The following is a 20,938-nucleotide window of genomic DNA, read 5'->3' as shown; positions in this document are numbered from 1 at the left end:
TTCTAAGCCGACTAGGCAAGCTTCTTCATTGCTAGTATATGGTTTTCAAATTCAGGCAGAATCCACTAAGTGAACCAAGCTCCAGCTTAAATGCATTGCTCAAATTCAGGCAGAATCCACGGGTCCTTAACAACTTTTATGGCGTTACTTCGGCAATTGTTTCGGCACAAGCAGCTTTTTCGGCGAATTCCTTTTTCTTTCCCTTTTCGTTTATCCAAACTCAAGTTTACACATTGAGTTTGAGGGGGGATGTTAAGAATATTACTTGTTATTTACTTCTTTAGGTTTTCTTATTCTACTAGGTTTACCTTTCCTTATTCTACTAGGTTTACATTTCCTTAATCTATTAGGTTACTTGCCTCTCTATAAATAGAGGTTTCTGTATTCATTATTATTATAAGATTAGAGTCAATACAATGTAGTCCATTGTGTGCTTTCGCTCTCTCTCTCTTCTCTCTCTTTCTTCCGCTTCTAATATATTATCCAATATATTTAACACTTGTAATTTTAGGGCTTTTGATGCCCTTACCACCATCTATGGTGCTCTCTGATCTGGTTGCTGATCTTCTAGGGTGTTCTCTAGATTCCTTGCTAGTGTCTCTATAACGATTCAAGAAAAAACGCTAGTCACCTTTACGCTATCACCCATAAGGATTAATCATTTTGGAGTTCCCCTATAATTCCTTATAGTTTCCTAATTTGGAGTTTCTAGACTTAGCACTCATGGCTATTTTTATAAATAATATATTCTATGTGGGCTATTCCTCATCTTCTCAATATAGGATCGAGGTGTTACAAATTTCCTCTCTTAAACTCCTGACGTCCTCGTTAGGGCCACATCATGCAGTACTTTAGTACCACATGACTTAATATTACTAGGTGGAACTCGGCTTTATAAGAAATTTTAGGTAAGCTCTAAATTAACTAATTATTTTGGGGTGATAGCGCATATGTGGTTAGCGTTTTTCCCTAGGTCGTTACAAATGCTATCTAAGCCGAAGCCCAGCTTTAGATGGCAGAATGTGGACACACCCATGAAGGTCGCCAACGAGGACACTGGGTCTTAAGAGGGGGTAATTGTGGTATTTCACATTGCCTAGATGTGCGAAATGGGATGTGCTTATATAGAACATGCTCTCTCTAAATAGTATAAGCCATTTTGGGTAAACCCAATGACAAAATCAAGCAAGTTGAGGCCCAAAGCGTATAATATCATACGACTTGGAACGAAGTATTATATATGGTATTAGAGCCACCTCGTAATGCTAGGCCATGTGGTATTGGATCACTGTATGACATGGCCATGACAAGGAAACCGGAAATTTAAGAGGGAAAGTTTGTAACACTCCAATCTCAGATTGGGAAAATAAGAAGTAGCCATATAGAGTGAGTAATTTATAAAGATATTAATGGGTGCTAAGTTCCACATTTCCTAGTTATTAGGTGAAACTGTGTTTTATAATGAATTCTAAGGAAATTCTAAATTGACTAGTCTTTTTAGGGTAATAACGCAGATATGGCCAGTACTTTTTTCTGGGTTGTTATAGTCTCCTTTCATTAGTTAGCTTTGATTCGACCTTCATTAGTGTCTTCTCTGTTGTTGTGATTCTCTTTCGAGTGTACTACTACAATTGTTTCTTTGTTGGGCTTCAGAATGGGCTGATGGACCTCTTGAGGTGTGTGGCCCTTCTTGTGCCTCTTGATTGTGCCATCCCCAGTGCGCATTGTTTAACTACCTTAATTAGTGGGCAAGTTTCTTGGTGTTCGTTCCAAGAATTTATAGGGTCGTGTCATTCATTTGATGGATTTCCTTCTAATTTTTGTTTACCTACACTGGTGTGGTTGTTTTGTGGGCTTTTGTTGGGTTGCATAGCCCCCTTTTTTTTTTTTTTTTTTTTTAATCAAATAAGAGAAAGCGGGTTACAAGACTAGTTGACCACATAAGGGGTGGGCACCCCGACAACCAAGCCTAAAAGGTAAAAGTAGTTCAAATTCAGAATAACAAATTTTTGATATGGTCCTAAAAGGACCAAACAACAGGCAGTGACATACAAGCCGGGCCTTTTTCAGGGCTGTACAAGGTAGTGATAAATGCAAAAGAACTCGGTGAAGAGTCCGTTGCGGTAAAGGCAATAACCACAATGAAGTGATTGTTGTAGGAGAGGAACTACAGTAAACCGGATGGGTGCCGTTGAAGGCCAAACACTAGCCACAAAAGTCTCCTCCACAAAATCAAATCAAGTCAAAACAGGGAGACAGTAACCTAGAGAGAACAACAAAGACAATAAAACACAACAACGATTACAGAAAAACAACAGAAAAGAAACATAAAGATAATAAGACACCATAACTACAATGTTGTAGTTTCTTCGTTGATGTACTTGCAAAAAAAAAAGTCATATAACTGATGACTTAAGCTTGCTGCCCTTATGAATTATGGTTTTCTTGATATAACCCCATAGGAAGAACAAAGAGAGAAGGCCATAAAACTACTACAGCAAAAAACGGATGTGCGAAAGCCGATTGGCCAAGTTAAGTGATGTGCTGGAAAAAACTTCACTTACCACCTCTAATTTTTTATCACTTTTGCAATCATACTCTTAAACCTTAAAATGTGTCAATTTATGGTTACCATTTTTCTAAAGTGTACAATGTCAATCATCCCATTAAAATTCAGTATTAAATCAAACGGTTTATCAAGAAAATGTCCCTAAAGTTGTACCACTGTAAATTTGTAAAATTACCAAAATATTTTAATTAAAGAATGAAAATTTTAAAAAACAAAAATATTGAGACCCAGGGTCACTTCTGACCCAGCATTGGTCACCTGTTACACTGTCGGTCACTAGGTGACCCATGGAGGCTCAGATATATCCGGAGGGCCACAAATGACCGAGGCCGTGGGTCAAACTTGATAAAGTCAGATATGTTTTTGTTTGAAGGGCATTTTAGTTATTTTAGCTTCATATCTTTGATTTAACAATGAATTTTGACGTGAGCATTGACTTGAAAGATGGTGACTTTAAATTAACAAATTTTAAAGTTTTGCATTGGATGCCAGGGAAATAAAAGGTATTGGATGCCACAGGGACAAGTAAGAACCAGGAGAGGTATTGCATGCCAGACACCAAAAGAAAACAAAAAATGCAAGTGAAAGCAAAGCTTTTAATATGTCGTTTGCTTAAAAAGTTAAGATTTAGTAACTTAAATATGAGACAAACGCAAATCTGATGGAGAAGCTATATATATATAAATGTTGTGATCCCATACTTCTTGATACGTTAACCTTCCTTTTTACTTTTTCTTTTTGTGCTTAACCTCTACTTGAAGAACTCTTGAAGGTCCTAAAATATGAGAGAAAATGCACATGGCCACCCCTATATATAATACACCAAACACATGCATCTTCCTTAATTCTAAGCTCCAACACCTCTCGCTGAATCAAACGCGGCATTTTAGCATCGCTCCACGAACCAACAAGAAATGGCCGAAGGAGTTCTCTTCAACATTGCTGAGGGTATGATTAAGAGTTTGGGCTCTCCTGCTCTCCAAGAGATTGGACTGCTATGTGGTTTCAAAGATGAGCTTCAAAAGCTCACAAACTCGGTTTCCACTATAAAAAATGTGCTTTTGGATGCGGAGGAGAAGCAGGCCCACAGCCATGAGGTCAGAGATTGGCTTGAAAAGCTGAAGGATGCCATGTACGACGCTGGCGATTTGCTGGATGACTCCTCCACTCAACGTTTACGGCAACAAGTGATGACACGGGATAAGAAGGCAAAACAGGTAACAACCCAATTCCTAAATGTGCACCGCACCATAACATGTGTACATATAGGAGCATATAAATATTTATATAGCTACGACCATATTCACATATAATCATTTTGACATAGATGATTATAAATCCACAACAAATATTTACATACATTGTTGATGCATTACGAATTTGTTACTGTAACGCCCCGGCCTGAGATGACCCAGTTTTTAACTCCAAAGCCTTGGAGACGCAAAGGTTACCTAATAAGAACCTATAACATTTGTTAACCACTATAATGCATGTCCTGAGAAAAATAATAATTTGCATAAGCATAGGGTCTTAGAACTTAAGAAACCATCATAGGTTGTGATTCAATGGCCCAAATTTTTTTTCAAGTGGTTAATACATGTAGTAGGGCGTGTGTTCGAATTTTCACAATGGAGAATCCTCAGATATGCCTAATAAGTATTTGCTGCCTTGGATTTCCATTGATACCCTAGTAAGACTAGGTCAAGTTATGACTCAGTTGAACACCATGAATACCCTTCTTTTCGCCAAAATTAATGAACAATCTCCCCATCTCCTCTAGTATATATCTTCCCTGGAAAAAATGATATCTTCATACCAAAATTTTAGATTTCTTGGAGCCTTGAGGCCCAAAACAATTAGACCCTTCCATTGTTTTCTTTTTTTCTTTTTCTTCAATATTACAAATCAAATTTGTTACCAGAAGCATAAAACAATTATCATAACAAATGAGTCAACAATATTTGCTGATTGAATGAATCAAAGCAAAACAATTTTGATAGAAGTGTCGAATCACAGAGTGACATAGAAGAAGAAGAAAGCTAAACACGTTCATAAGAGCATTAATCACATAAATTGAAATGCATTTATTTATTTATTTTGGTAAAACTTGGAGCAGTTTTATTAATTCACTAGCAGAGAACCCAGAACGTTACGTTCCGCCGCTAAAATATTCTGAATACATGTTGGGGGATCAATACACCAAAACATATCCAGCTGCTCCTTTACTGCCTGGCCTGATAAAACATGCGCAACCCTATTGACTTGTCGTGGAACAAAGCCTATCTCCCAGCTTGAAAACCCAGTTAATGCTTGCTGAATATCAGCCACTAGATGTCCACGGCAGCTATCATCAGGTTCCGTAGAATTTATAGAGTCCACCAGCACCGTAGCGTCGCTCTCGAGTACCAGTTTCTGGATGCCCGCCTCCTTGCACAGAGTAATTGCCATCAACGCTGCCCAGGCTTCCGCAGATGTAGGATCCACATAACCTGGCTGTGTCAAACATTTTGCCGCACACATATTCCCCTGATGGTCTCGTATAATAGCCCCTAGTCCCAACCTTCCATTTTTACGATCAACTCCGGCCTCCCAATTCACCTTATACCAACCAGGAGGAGGTGCCTTACATATTTGGTTCGCACCAATGCCAAATGGGAGACTCTCAGTATGACGTGCTGGCTCAAGACTGAGAAATTCCTCTACCCCCCTTAAGGCTTGCTGTAAAACAGAATTAGGATGTAGAAAAAAACCTTCGTGAATTACCTCATTCTGTCTATGCCAAATCCTTTTGGCTATGCTCACAAATTGTTGGAAGACCAACGTGGAGCACTTCTGATACATGTCTTCCACAACCTGACAGAAAGATGAACCAGAATAACAGCTCTTCTGAAATAAAACATTCCCCCCACTCCAAACATCCCTTGCCAAGGGGCATTGCCACAAAATGTGAAAGGTAGTTTCAGCCTCAAGTTCACAGATTGGGCACCCCGGGTCAGAGAGAATTTTTCGACGACAGAGGTTGTCTCGTGTTGGTAGTATATCGTGACAAGCACGCCATAAAAAATGCTTCGCCACGTTCGATAAATTGAGTGACCACAAATTGCGCCAGAAATCACTTGTTCTAGAACGAGAGGATCCTTCCGCCTTAGCAACCATTTCACGTTCTTTTTGGAGGTGATACGCACTCTTCACAGAAAAGACCCCTCTAGCCGTTCCTCTCCAAATGAGCTTATCGTCCTGATTCGAGTGGCTAATGGGAAGTTTCATAATAGCAGCAACCTCCTCTTTTGAAAAAATCTGTTGCATTAGTGGCTTATTCCACCAACTCGTCTCTGCATCGATGAGTTGGTTTACTGTGGCAGCAGGGTCAAGCATCTTCGGAGGGGATTGCAGTTTGAAAGTAGAGGGGATTGGGATCCATCGAGCTTCCCAGATGCGCACTGAACTCCCATTCCCAATTCTCCAAATCAAACCCTCACGAATTAGATCACTAGCACCTTGGATACTCCTCCAATCAAAAGAAGGTTTTCTTCCTAGTTGAGCCTCAAGCACCAAACACTCTGGATGGTACTTTGCTTTTATTATCGTTGCAAGCAAGCTATCGAGCATTTTCCATAGTCTCCAAATTTGCTTTGACAGAAGGGCTTTATTGAAACAAGAAAGTTCACGGAAGCCCAGCCCCCCACACGCTTTTGAGAGGCCCAACTTATCCCAATTGATCCAATGTACCCGATGCTCCTTCTCCTTATGGCCCCAAAAAACTTCTTCATCAAAGAATTTATATCATTGCATAAGGATTTTGAGAGCTGGAAAATGCTCATGCAATATGTAGGCATAGCTTGGATTACTGCCTTCAACAAGATTTCCTTCCCCGCTTGTGACAAAAACTTCAGCTTCCAATTTTGGAGGCGTTTCCAAACTCTGTCCCGGATACCCTTAAAAGCCGTTGTTCTTGAGCGCCCCACAAGAGATGGCAAACCCAAGTAAGTATCATAGCTTTGTGTGGAGGACAGCCCCGCAACTCCCTGAATTAATTCTTTAACCTCAGTGGAGGTGTTTCTACTAAAGAAAATGCCCGTTTTATTGGTATTCATCTTTTGCCCGGATGCCATTTCATATTGATGCAAAATATAGTACAATTGGTTCCATTGGGACAACGTGGCTCTGCAAAAGAGAAGGCTATCATCAGCGAAGAAAAGATGACTTAACTCCGGTCCCTTCTTCGAAGTTGGCACTCCATTTAGTAACCCTTGCTTGCGTGCCTGATACAACATAGAGCTTAAAGCCTCTGCACATATAAGGAGGAGGTAAGGTGAAATGGTGTCTCCTTGGCGAAGACCCCTAGAAGGGGTAATCAGCCCATAAGGAGAACCATTTACAATAATGGAATACCGAACCGATTTAATACACATCATTATTAAAGAAATCCACCATTCGTCAAACCCCAACCTTCTCATAACCGCCTCCAAAAATCTCCACTCTACCCGGTCATAGGCCTTGCTCATATCGAGCTTTATGGCCATGTATCCCTTCTTTCCCCACATACCGGAATGCATCGTATGTAATGTTTCATTAGCCGCTAAGACGTTATCCGTGATATGCTATCCCGAGATAAAAGCACTTTGGAAATGATCAATGATAAGGGGTAAAACCCGTTTAAGTCTATTAGCTAAGACCTTGGAAATAAGCTTATATAAAACATTACATAAACTGATGGGTCTGAATTCCATTACACTCCCCGGATTTTTAGTTTTTGGAATCAAGGCGATATGAGTCAAATTCAAATTAGGAGGCATTTCCCCAGAGTTAATAATTTCCAGAATTGCACTACATACCTCATCTCTCATGACAGGCCAATTTTTCTGAAAAAAGCATGCATTAAATCCATCCGGACCCGGTGTTTTGAGGGGCACCATTTGGGAAAGAGCAATCGAAATTTCATCTTCTGTGAATGGCTTTGTAAGTTCAAGGTTCATCTCGGCTGAAACACATCTACCCAGCGGCTAGAGACATGGGTTAAGATCACCTTGCGGACCACTTGAAAATAACTTGGTGAAGTATTGCACAAAGGCTTCTCCTACAGCATCAGATGTGCTCCACTCCATGCCATTTTCATCCGTTATAAACTCCACATGGTTTCTCCGACGTTTTGCATTTACACAAGCATGATAATACTTGGTATTGCGATCCCCCAACTTAAGCCATTCCTCCTTTGCTCTTTGTTTCCACCACATCTCCTCCATATCCAGCAGGCCCTGTAACTTCAACTTAGTCTGTTTAATTTCTGGTTCAGCCCACTGCTCTTCCCTGGCCTGCAACTCTACAAGTGTTTTCTGCATCTTGGTGATTTCTGCTTTTGTGCCATCATAGGTTTTCTCCTTCCCTTTGACCAACTCCTACACGCACCTAGTCAGTTTTGCTTCCAACTTTGCCCACTTTCCTCCTTGTGTATATTGCTTCGACCATGCACTATCAATAGCATCCTTACAGCCCGCCACTGCAGCCCAGCAAGATTCATAGCGAAATTTGGCCTTTTTCCTCCCTGTGGATTGTGAATGTAGTAGATGGAGAAAAAGTGGAGCATGGTCAGAGTTGGTAGTTACACTTACATGATTCACTGCATCCGGAAATAAACTCCTCCATTCATGGTTGGCCAGAACCCTGTCAAGCCTCTCCTTTATCAACCCCACTCCTTCTTGGCAATTGCTCCAAGTGAATTTTGGGCCACAGTAGCCCAAATCTGCCATCTCACACTCCTCTAAGGTATGTTGGAATGCTTGCATTAAGCCCCTTGGACGCACATTTGCACCCCGTTTTTCCGACATCATCACCACCTCATTAAAATCTCCAATGCACATCCAAGGTTTCGGGCTAATTTGAGCCAAGTATTTCAATAAATCCCACACCTCATTACGCTTCGACGCCTCCGGGTGGCCATAGAAGCCAGTGAACTTCCATTCCATACTATGGTTTTGGTTACTTACAATTGCATTGATATGTCGGTGGCTAAAATTTTGAATTTCAACCCCACTTCCATCCTCCCAAAAAAGTACCAATCCTCCACTCCATCCAACACAATCCACCACAAACATATTTCCAAAACCCAGTTTCATTCGTATACCTTCCACTTTATTTTGTCGTAGCTTGGTCTCCATGAGGAAGACCAAATTGGGCCGCTTAACCTTCACCATCCATCGAACGTCATGAATTGTACGAGGGTTCCTAAGCCCTCGACAGTTCCAACTAAGAACGATCATTGCGGTCGGCGGGGCTGGAAACCAGCCTCCACCAATCCCGATCCATTTGAGGAATTCATCCCATAGTTACGTTGACAATTTTGGTTGACATTCTCAGTCCCTTTTGCTTCGTCTCCTAATCCCCTCTTTTTTCGGTTGCCTTGCAGTGAAGATATCCCATCCGGTTCCTCTTCATTAAATTTTCTCTTCCATGAAACAACCTTCTTTTCCGAAACAGCAACCTCCTTACCGTTTCCCAGCTTGGCACCCATTGTGTTCTCTTTCATCGTTTTTTCAACATCAGCCAAAACCGGGCCTGAGTATGATCCCCCCGAACTAGCAGAGACTCCTCCAAGGCCCGTAGACCTTGGGCTTGGGCTTTCCTTGTCATCAATGGTCCTACCAGACCACACACTGGAGGGTGATAAATGATTCTGCCCCTTTGGGAATAGATCTTGTATTAATTTCTCAATTCCACGCAGCGCTAGTGTTTCTTTAGAACTAGTCCACGAATCTTCAAAAGTTTTTGCCCGTTGCTCACTATTAATATTTCCAGCTTTCTTTTCCTTATTGGTCCAGTTCTCTGCATGGAAATCCTTCCCATTATTCTCGTCATATTTGCCGGATTTCCCTCCATCACCTATTTTAGAAGATTTTCTCTGACTTTATCACTAATCAATTCGAATTCGATCAGAAAAAGATTATCGCCAAGAACTTTGAAAGATAAGGATCCGGACAATCGCCACCAACGCATAAGTGTCGTTTTGATTGTTTCCTTGCTCACTAGCCGATCTGTCACCAGTTTTCCCACTATACAAGAGTTTCCTCTTACCAACGCTCCTTTGATGTCATTTGCCTGAATATCAACCTCCGTTCCTTCTCCCTCCGACAAAGAGAAAGAGTCCCAAAGTTTTGAAAGCTCATCCGCCATTGTAGATACGAAAGAAAAAGTATAGTGTATCCTTCCACGATTTTAGAAAATCATGAAAAACGGTTCCTGTTCCTCTAGTGCTTTGCTAGAGAGAAAACATTTGACCAGATTTTCTATTTTTTTAACAAGTGTTTTTTAATTGAAATGCATTTAGAAGTGGCAAAGAGTACAAGTTACCTCAGTAACAACTATTAAAACCTAAACAATAAGGTTTAGCTAAGTTAGACCTATATTAAGCAGAGCTGGCTCGATGCATTTTGGGACCCAAGGTGAAAAATTTAAGCGGGGTATTTTCTTTAAATTTAAATATTAATTAAATAATATTTAATTTAATATTATATTTTTATTTAAAAATTATTCTTCTCACTTTTTGGAATGCAAAATTATTTATTAAGGTTTTATATTAAAGTTTTTCTAACATCTCTTTTCTTTTTTTAATCACTTACCAGATATGAAATGATTTTAAGGACTTGAACAATTAGTTGTTGGAAAATAATAAAATTTGAGCAAAAAAGAAGAATTTCAATTTGAATAAGACTTGAATAGAAAATAGAGAGAAAAAAAAAATAGAAACTTATAAATATGAGTTTGTAATTGAATAAAATATTTAAATACTTTCCATCTTCTTAACATTTAAGTTTTTTAAAGGTTGGAATCCAATAATAAATTTATATTTTGTGGACAAAAGCAACCTATGTCCCACGTTAGAAAGAGAAAGAAAAGAATAAAAAGAAAAAACAAACTCATATCCCATGCAATGACTATTCAATTTTTAGTTGGGACTTGTGATCATAATTTATTGCTGATTAAGTGTCATTGTAAATTATGATGAGAATCTTTGGCAGTTCATCACAAGGCCCAAAATATCTCTACGTTCAACATGAGAATTTTATTTAAGAATGATTTTAATATTAAGGTTAAATACTTTTTTGTCCCCCTGTGTTTTAACAACTTTATTTTTTGCCCCTTCGGTTTTCGTTTTTATTATAGCTAGTACCTCGGTTATGAATAAAGACGGAGATGGTACCTCCGTTTAACTTCCGTCCAAAATTTGACGGAAATCCACATTAGCGCTCCTAAAAACGCAACAAGTGTCCATATGTGTAATTAAAAATTAAAAAAATTAAAATGATTAAAGAACCTTTTTTTTAAAAAAAAAAAAAAAAAAGAAAAAAAACAAAGAGAGAAAAGGTGGCTCGAGCTACCCCTTTTGGACAAATGGAGCCACCCTAGATCGGCCGGTCTGGGGTGGCCGAAACCACCCCAGGCCAAACGGGGGTGGTTGAGCTACCCCCAATAGACTTGGGCTTTGTTTTGGCCACCCCCATTTTGCAGCTTAGGGGTGGTTCGGCCAACCCTAAACTAGCCGAGGTGGCCGCCCACCATTTTCTTTTTCTTTTTTTTTTTTTTAAAAAAAAATTAAAGGATTTTTAATTATTTTAATTTTAATTTTTTATTATTTTTAATTAGGTATATGAACATGTGTCAAGTTTTTAGAGGCAAAAAAATATTTAACCCTTTGTGCTATCAATTATTGTAATACTTGTTTCAAGAATGGAATTGAATGTTGGAGATTTTCAGAGAAACAAACGATATTAATGTCTTTCTCAATTACTTATTTACCATAATTTGGGGCCTTAATTAAAGAATATTGATGGTAATTAAGTTTTTAAATATTTTTTTATGAAGAAAATCTTCATTAATATTTATTAATTGAGGGCCTTATTAAATTGAGGGCTTTAGGCGGCCGAACAATCTGCCTAAGGCTCAAAGCTGGCCCTTACTAAGCACATAAATCCTGACTAGAAGTTGTTCCTAACTTACTTGACTCTTCTGGCCTTTCCTATATTATTAAAGATGTTTTCTTTCTAGAAATAAGTTTAGAGGTTAACCCTAGAACTACTTTCTTTTTTTTTTTCTTTTTTTTTTAACCATGGTCCGAGCATCAAGCTTTATTTTTCCTTTAAATGTATCATATTCTAGTCTAGCTCATTCTATTAATATTTTCATAACTTTTGAATAAATAAATCAAAGTAGGGTTAATCTTGGAATTTCCCTAAAAAGGTGGTTTAGTTTTTTTCCCAAAAGCTAAAAATTGTCTTTATGTGGGCTTAACTCAAAAATACTCATTTGAACCTCTTCCTGACTAGGCTAACCAAATAAGGCCCATACCTCACTAAATGGACCTAAACTATAGCACTACACTTGGCCCATTGGCCCAAAACACATATAAGGTATTTCACTTAATGAAATTTGGATCAAATACCCACCAAAACATGCCATGGACTGAAAGTTTCCAGATTTAACCCAAAGCCCTTCTTGATGCCATATGAGAAATTACTTATTTTCTTGATATAGTTTTAACACCACTTTAACGGTTATTGTTTATAAGTGTTTTACCACTCAAAGGAGCCATTTAAAAGAGATTTTTGGCTATAAAAGTTTCTGATTTAGCCTAAAAATCTATGTTCATGACTCATTTTAAAAGACACTATTCACACCAATAATCACCACGGGCTTTAGGTATTAAGTCCTATGTCTTGTTCATTCAGGCATTTAGGTCCTTTGTCTTTTTCATGAATGCACATCATGATAAACGTCATTGGACAATATTTTGTTCCCAAAAGATCAACACATCTTGTACAATAGACTTAAATAAGTTTTTGGTTAAAAACTATCATCTTACAAAATTATGAATGAAACATTAAATTATGCTCATCATTAGGGATAAGACTATGCCATGGATTAGACCATTAGGTTAAGAAATTAATTATCAATTATAATCTCTTTTAGGGGCTTTGATCCAATTTATATTAAGTTCACTAGGGCCAATGACATTGGTTCACATATCTAAGCTCAAGACATTGGGCCAAAACTCATACTAACTTATATCAGATATGGGGATGTTACAGCAACCATGTTTTCATGTATCATTTTGATATATATAGATGCTTTTATATTCTCTTCCTTTGTCTGTTTTCTTTATCCTTACCGCTGCTATAAATGGAGTCTTACCTAAAACAATCTCATTTGTAAGAGCACTAACCATATGTTGCTACCAAAAAAAAAAAAAAAAAAATCATATGCTAAAATGTACGTTTAATTAAGTTGTGACATCTTTCCTAGGAGCAAATGGAGTATGAAAAGGTCACATAAATTACCCGCCCCAATTATAATGTTAAACCTAACTATTCAATGGTGGGAGAATTCTAAAACTAGCACAATGAATGGATTCAAATGGGTAGTTGTAAATGAAACAACAAAAAAAAAAAAAAAAACAAAACCTAACTTAAACTTACAACAATTACAAACGTGACGTTCATATTTTCCTTAATTATACACATAAGTCCAAAAAATGTTTTAACTTTTTGGATTGGACCGTACTAAATATTTGAGGGTATTACAGGTACGCATCTTCTTTTCCAAATCGAACCAGCTTGTATATGGCCTTAAAATGGGTCACAGGATCAAGGCAGTTAGGGCAAGATTGGATGAAATTGGAAATGATCAGATCAAATTTGGCTTCACTGAGCGCCTTATAGTGAAACATGAGTTTGAGCATAGGAAAAGAGAAGACACACACTCTTTTGTTCGTGAGGGACAAGTCATTGGGAGAGAGGGTGAAAAGAAGGCAGTTAAAGAGTTGTTATTTGATTATAATGTAGAAGAGATCATTTCCGTCATTCCCATAGTTGGGATTGGTGGAATAGGTAAGACCACACTTGCTCAGTATGTGTTCAATGATGATGAAGTCAAAAGACATTTTGAGCTAAGACTCTGGGTGTGCGTCTCTGATCCTTTTGATGTGAAAACTATTGTTGCAAAGCTCATAGAATCTGCAACTAAAAAGAGACCTGAAAGCCTTGAGATGGATTTGTTACAAAGTCAGCTTCGAGCAGAAATTGATGGGAAGCTATATTTACTTGTTTTAGATGATGTATGGAGTGAGAATCGCGGTACATGGTTGAAGTTGGAAATACTTTTATCGGGTGGCCGGAAGGGAAGCAAAGTTTTGATTACTACACGTAGCAAAAGAGTTGCAGAGATTACAGGCACAATGTCACCGTACCTTTTGGGTGGTCTATCTGAAAGCAATTCTTGGAATTTATTTAAGAAAATGGCATTTAAAGATGGGGAAGAGCCAAAGAATCCAAAGCTAGTAGAAATCGGAAGGGTTATCGTACAAAAGTGTGCACAAGTTCCTCTTGCTATAAGGAGCATTGGGAGTCTATTATACTTCAAAAATTTAGAAACTGATTGGTTGTACTTTAAAAACCATGAACTTTACAAAATAACTCAACAAGAGAATGATATTTTTTCAATACTTAAGTTGAGTTATGATCATCTCCCGTCACACTTGAAGCAATGTTTTGCCTTTTGTTCGTTGTTTCCAAAAGATTATGGAATTGAAGTGGAGGTGTTGATTCATCTATGGGCGGCTCAAGGCTTTCTTCATTCATCATATGGAAACAGGCATCTTGAAGATATTGGTCGCGAGTATTTTATGGATTTGCTTTGGAGGTCATTTTTCCAAGACGTACAAAGAGATGGACTTGGTGAAATAATAAAGTGCAAAATACATGACCTTATTCACGATCTTGCACAGTCAGTAGCAGGTGAGGAGTGTATAATTTTATATCCAGACGGAGAAAAAGTAGTTGGAAGAACTCATCATGTGGCATTTCATTCTTCAGATTCATTATCGAATATTCCTGCTCTTTTGCCCAAGGCTAACAAAATGAGAACACTTCTTCTAGGAATTCCAATACTTCCAGGAATTGATGATTATATCAATGAGAACATTGCAATACATGAGTCGAATAAGCCAGTCTCTAATACACTAATTTCAAGTTTTAAATGCTTGCGTGCTTTGAATTTGAGTCGGTCGAGTATTCAAAAAGTGCCGAGTTGCATTGGCAAGTTAGAGCATTTAAGATTTCTAGATTTGTCTAGGAATGCAGATATCAAACTACTTCCCGCTTCTATAACTAAATTGCAGAATTTGCAAACACTAAGACTTGACTTTTGTCGTGGGCTTAAAGAATTGCCAGAAGACACTAGAAACTTAATCAGCCTTAGGCATCTTGGGTTAAATGGGTGTAATAGCTTGACTCATATGCCTTATGGACTGGGAAAATTGATTGCTCTCCAAACATTGGCGCTATACATTTTAGGGAAGAAAAAAAGTCGTCTCTCCAAGCCAAAGGGTGAGCTAAAGGATCTGGATGGTTTAGATGAGTTGAGGGGATTATTATGGATCAAGGGTTTAGAGCACTCGAGATCTTCTCCATCGGAAGCAAAGACTGCAAACTTGGAGAGGAAACAACTTCGACATCTCATGTTAGAGTGGGACCCAAAATCTAGTGAAGAAAGTGATAAGGCAGTTGCAAACGATGAACAACTGCTGCAAAACCTTCAGCCACACCTAAATTTGAAATTATTAACTATTACTGGATATGGAGGTGTGAGATTATCTAGTTGTGTGTCCTCGCTCTCAAATTTGACTTCTATTCGAATAACGGATTGTAAATGGCTTCAACATATCCCACCATTGGACAGATTCCTTTTTCTAAAGAGTCTTTTTCTTGAAAACTTGAGTGATTTGGAGTACATAAGCAATGATGGTAGTGACGTGTCCTCTTCTCCCCTCAAAATTCTCAGACTTCTTCATTTGCCAAAGTTGAGGGGATGGCGAAAGACAAGGGAAACAGTGACAGTACTCCCTTCATTTCCTTCCCTTTCTTATTTACGTATTGATAATTGCCCTATGATGTCCCTAGCACCAGGGAGTAAAACAACACCCTCCTCTTCTTCTCCCCTTTCTGCTCTCTCCAAATTAAAGTATCTTTATCTTATGGAATTAGAGCAACTTGAATATCTGCCACTAGAGTCGCTGCAAAACCTCACTTCTCTTGAGACCCTAGGGATTTGGGATTGTTGTAAAATTCGAGTATCCATGTCTCCACTCTTTCAACATCTCAGCTCACTTGAAAATCTGTCTATTCATTGTTGCAAAGAACTTATCAGCAATGAGAACGAAGATGGTGTACATGGCTTTGGGTCTACAAGATTTGGTCATCTATCTATCGTAGGCATTCCAAATTTGGTTTCTCTCCCAAGAGAGCTTAGAGAGGTTACCACTCTACAAGGGCTTCAAATTATGGATTGCCCTAGTTTGGTGTCTTTTCCGGAGTGGATAGGCGATCTCACATCACTTCAAGAGCTTGGAGTCGTAAATTGTCCGAATTTAATATCACTGCCCGAAGGTATGCGCTGCCTCACCTCTTTACGTCGTTTGACAATTGCGGCGTGTCCTTGCTTGGAGGAAAGATGTGAGCAAGGAACGGGAGAGGATTGGCCAAAGATTGCTCACGTCCCAAACTTTCGTAATGGCGGTGATGGTTATCATGAAGAATGGATTGCAAGTGAAACTCGCCAATTATTACAGGTTTTTAAGTCACCAATTAGATAATAATTTTTCTTCTTCTTCTTGTTCCTCTTTATGTTACTCTGTTAGGATTTTGATATATGTCTTATTTGATTTCATATGCAGGAAGAATATAAGGTTTTTCGAATAGACGCTTCTTGAGACCTTGTCGACAATCAGATTTGTGCAAACCTCTAACATTTACAGTATTTTTTCCTATCTTTCACTTCAATGGCATTTCTAGTATTGTTTTCTCTTTTATTTATTTTTTAAATATTTCTTTTGTTTCCATTTGAAATTCAAATTCTACAAACGGTAGCATCATGTTTTAGGTAAAAGACTTATAATAGATGAGGGAATTCAATCCCATCCCAAATTTTGGAAAAAATTAATACAAACTTGCATTACTGTGTTAGGATTTTCTTAGTGTCAAATGTAGATTCTGTTGAACGAACGGATCAAATTTACATTTTCATTATTTTCATTGGAAATTTTTGAGTTATTGTTGAATTTATTATTTGGTTTCTTGATTGAAAGCAGCATTTCACGAAGTGGGTTGTGGGAATCATGTGGATATTTCTACAATCTGTTTGGATAAGACAAACTCATTCTTCAAAGCGACTTGATTTGACTGGTTATACCCACTTATTTCTAAGAAAACAAAGACAAACAAGAGACTTGGTATAATTGAGTTTCTCTCTTTTATCTGATGGTGGAATTGTATTAGTGATACGTATATCAATGTTAAGATTTCAAATGCTACTTGTTCTTCCTTATTTCAAATGCATAAACAATTAAAGCAATTGAAGCATTTCTGATTTATGATTTTGGAGAATTTCTGATTTTTTGGATTTCCTCTTGCCTTGGAATTGTGTCCTTTTCACTTAATTAACTCGCTCCTTCCTCAATCGAAAAAGTCTCTTTTCACATCAAAGGCCAAAAAGGGAGCTTTAAAATGAAGCTCTTCAGTTCTTTCTCCTTTGAAGGAAACCCCAGAAAGAGGTAGAGCTGGAAGTGGTGCCCCCTCGAGAGTCGTTTGGGTATTTTTCTGGATTTCTATATGATTTTTAAAATGTGTTCGATAGCTTTGTTTGGATTAGACGCACAATCTTGATATTTAAATCTAGACATGCACAATTAGTACTGTTTGAATATTAAGAGTTATTATCCATTTGGTTAGTGAGAAAAGTTAGGACCGAAAAAGAAAATATTTTATAACAAAAAGTACTTGAAATTTTTAAAATTTGGAACCTACAACTATAGTGTATGCCAACTTGAAATGATGAGTTAAATTTTTGCAAGTGAACATAATTGGTAATTGGTAATTGGAAACCTTATTGTGCATAAAAAATGCATATTCAGAGAGATTCTTTTTATTATTATTGTTACTGGAGTCATTGTTGGTGGATTGATTTTATCTTTTTACTGTTCTCATTGGAAAATTTTGAGTTATTGTTGAGTTTATTATTTGGTTTTTTGATGGTCAGCAAAGACGTGTATAAAAAATCATCAATTCATTGGGGAATATTCTCGGAGTTGCTCAACTGACGCCGGGCAGAACTAGGATTGTTCTGACAGCGTATAAAAGCAGCAGAAACTAAGATTTGAAGATAGAAAAGGGAATTCAGGAAGAGAGAAAATAACAAGTAGGGAAGAGAAAATCCCTAAGTGCCCCAAATAAGCAAACAGAGAAATAACTCTGAAAGACTTAAATTTAATTGATAGTATAAACTGGATTGAAAAACAACAAAGACTAGATGCCTTTATATAGGCTAGGCACCTCCTAAACTAACAAGGAAAAGGAAAAGCAAACCTAATTGGAAAAGGAAAACAAATCCTAATAGGAAAAGGAAAACAAATCCTAATAGAAAAGGAAAAACCCAATCCTTATTGACAAATGAAAACTAAAACACACATGCATAATTAAAAATAACAATTTTCTAAAATTCCTCCTGCATCAGAGATACTTTCAGATATGCATATCACCCATTAATTTCATTTTTCTGTAAGTTGTCTTGTTTTCCTCATTATATCATCTTCTCCATATATGTGAATTCTGAACTTTTCAATTCAGTAAAAAGAAACCTATACAATTGCATGCAATTGCTTTTTATCTTTATAAATAAATAATAGGTATATATCTTGAACATTATGATTTATGACAGTATGTCAACTTCTTTTTTTCTAAAATTTTCCATGATATTAATTAACACTTGACCAAAGAGTCAAAAGACAACGCTTGTACAGTTTTACTTTCAGCATTACTTTTTACCCCTTCAATTGTTCTGTAAACACATGGCCTTAGTTGTTGCATTTCCTAATTGATGTAACACTTCTCTTCACGTGTAGACTTAAATTTTTCCATAATAGGTGAGACTTCACACATGGCCTTGCATCATCAATAGGCTTAATAGTGGAGATGAGCAAAAGCAAATTGAACCGCTTGATAGTCTATCCTCAAAAATTTGCACAATATTGCTTATTCAACATTTAAAAGGATGAGAAGATATAATATTAGCTTTCCCTTTTCTTGTGCAGGCTGAGAGGAATGAGCTTCGTGATGAGAAGCAGAGGCTCAAGGCGGGCAAAGAGAAGTTGGAGGAGCAAGTGAAAGCAATGAGTGCTCAACCAGGCTCCCTGCCTCATCCCTCTGCAATGTTGGGTACATTTTCTGCTCAAGCTGATGCCTTTAATTGGTTGTCCCAACATGGCAATTCATGACATCTGCTGTAGTTGACACTTCACAGGATCATGTATGACGCCCTCCAGTTGCTTAAAATTGAACACACCCAGGGTTTTGGTTCATGTTACTTGTAAGGCAAGGGTGTTTCTTTTGTTATGTTTTTTATTTGATTGTTTTCAACTATTTCTTTGTTGGTACCTTAGGGTCAGAGATGTAAATAGGTGCAACATCTATGTCTAGACAGTATAGTGACTGGAACTTCTTGTGGATTTCTTCTCATCTCGTGTACAATTATATAATCAAATGCTTTGAAATTTAAGTTGTTGAACGGAAGTGGGTACATGTCTTTAACAGAATTAGTGGCAACCTTTGCTGTGGTTAAGCTTTTTGAGCGTCAGGTTATTTTCCCTAACTTCCAGTAATTTGTTTTTTTGAATATCCTAAATGCCCACCCTCAGGCCTCAACTACTCACCAGAAGCATGAGGGCATTGAAATTACCTGCATCTGTAAATGGCAAATGATTTTCGAACTTTTAAAATTTCAGTTTTACTATTTCAAATTATTTCAAAAATTAGGTCAATCACGAAGAAGACAATACACAATTACAAACGATGCCGTTTAAACAAGTCTTTAATTATATATAAAAAACACTCTGTTTCAATTAAACCCCATGAGTTGCGTTTTATTTTTTAATGACAAAATGCTTCGTAATCCGTACCTAACAGTTGAGTTGCGTCAAATCATTTCCAGCACGAATAGCTAAAATGACTTGTGAAAAATTACAAATTTTCTTTTTAACCATTGCTTTTTCTATACTCAATCCAATAAATTCTCTATTCCACATTTTATGTTAATTAAATATTAGAGAAATACTAGAGATACTAAGTCTTTTATTAACAGAGAGTTACTAAACTGATATATAGCTTATTCATTAGTACTCGTTACATTTCTATTGAAGATTGAGTCGAAGAGATTTGAGTGGATTTGATTGAAGGAATAATAGAGGATGATGTAGGACCATCCAAAGGCGAGTCAGATGGTGATGGAGGGAGCATTATATTGTATTTGTAGGAGATTCCTGCGCTTGTGTTGGTGAGTGGGATTTCGTAAGTGAAAACGACATTGAACATTGGTAATTGGAAACCTTACAAGTGCTTTTCTTTCAAGTGAATGCTCACTTGAAATGTTTTATTGTTTGGTCTTTGGAGTTGGTTTTGGTATAATGAAGGTATGGCAAATGACAGACTTATGATAAACTAGGAAGTCAATCCAATCATTAATTTTCATTAAAAAAAAATCAATACGAAATTTGCATTACTTTGTATGAATTTTCTAGTGTCAAATGTAGATCGTGTTAAACGTTTTGGATGAACTATTTTCATTATTATTGCTATTAGGGGCCTAAGTGCTAGCAGGTTCGTCAAAGGATGGAACTTACACTTGTAGTATTTAATTTCATTGGTAATTTTGAGTTATTGTTCAGTTTATTATTTGATTTTCTTGATGGATGCATGCTTAGGATCGAAGCAGCAATTCATGAAATGGGTTGTGGGAATCATGTGGGGATTTCTGCAATCTGTTTGGATAAGACAGCCTTAATTCTTCGAGGAGACCGAGTATGGCCAATAGTATATGCCAATGCTATTCCTTCTTCCTCATTCACTTCGGAGGGTTTTGATATTGGGAAGAACTTCTGATTTCTTGTGCAGAACCAATTGAAGCACTATTTAAGATTTGGAGCTAATTCTAAATTAACTTCTTCACTCTGCAACAATGCAATAAGTTGAGAAGCTGGGAATTAGATATCGTTACTTTCATCAGTACAATTGCTCAGACACACCTCCAAAATTCAACTACCCTTTTTTAGGATGAGCTTGTTTTAGTGTAAATCACCATGATTTTTATTGATGTCTTGATGGAGCTGAATCCAGATAGAACTCAATTTAACTCTACCAGATTTTAGTTTGATAGAAATTAATTGCTTCTTCTGTGGCTGTTCTCTGAACTTGGACGTGAATAAACAAAAAATATTTGAATACCTTTGGATGTTACCAAGGCCTCTGCTGCTACCCATGACCAAACAGAGTTACT

The 20,938-nt window shown here is 37.4% G+C and overlaps 1 protein-coding gene across 1 annotated transcript; it reads left to right on the top strand.

The window, feature by feature from the left end:
- Positions 1-3,483: 3,483 nt before the first annotated feature.
- Positions 3,484-16,325, top strand: LOC132181610 (putative disease resistance protein RGA3). The gene is made up of 3 exons (XM_088516669.1): positions 3,484-3,786; positions 13,143-16,184; positions 16,290-16,325. The coding sequence occupies exons 1-3, from the start codon at positions 3,484-3,486 to the stop codon at positions 16,323-16,325; spliced, it is 3,381 nt and encodes a 1,126-aa protein (XP_088372795.1).
- The last annotated feature ends 4,613 nt before the right edge of the window (positions 16,326-20,938 follow it).

The sequence above is a fragment of the Corylus avellana genome, chromosome 5 (genome assembly GCF_965113065.1).
Source record: "Corylus avellana chromosome 5, dhCorAvel1.hap1.2, whole genome shotgun sequence".
In the NCBI taxonomy this organism is placed as follows: Eukaryota; Viridiplantae; Streptophyta; class Magnoliopsida; order Fagales; family Betulaceae; genus Corylus; species Corylus avellana.
This window is presented reverse-complemented; position numbering and strand designations above follow the sequence as displayed.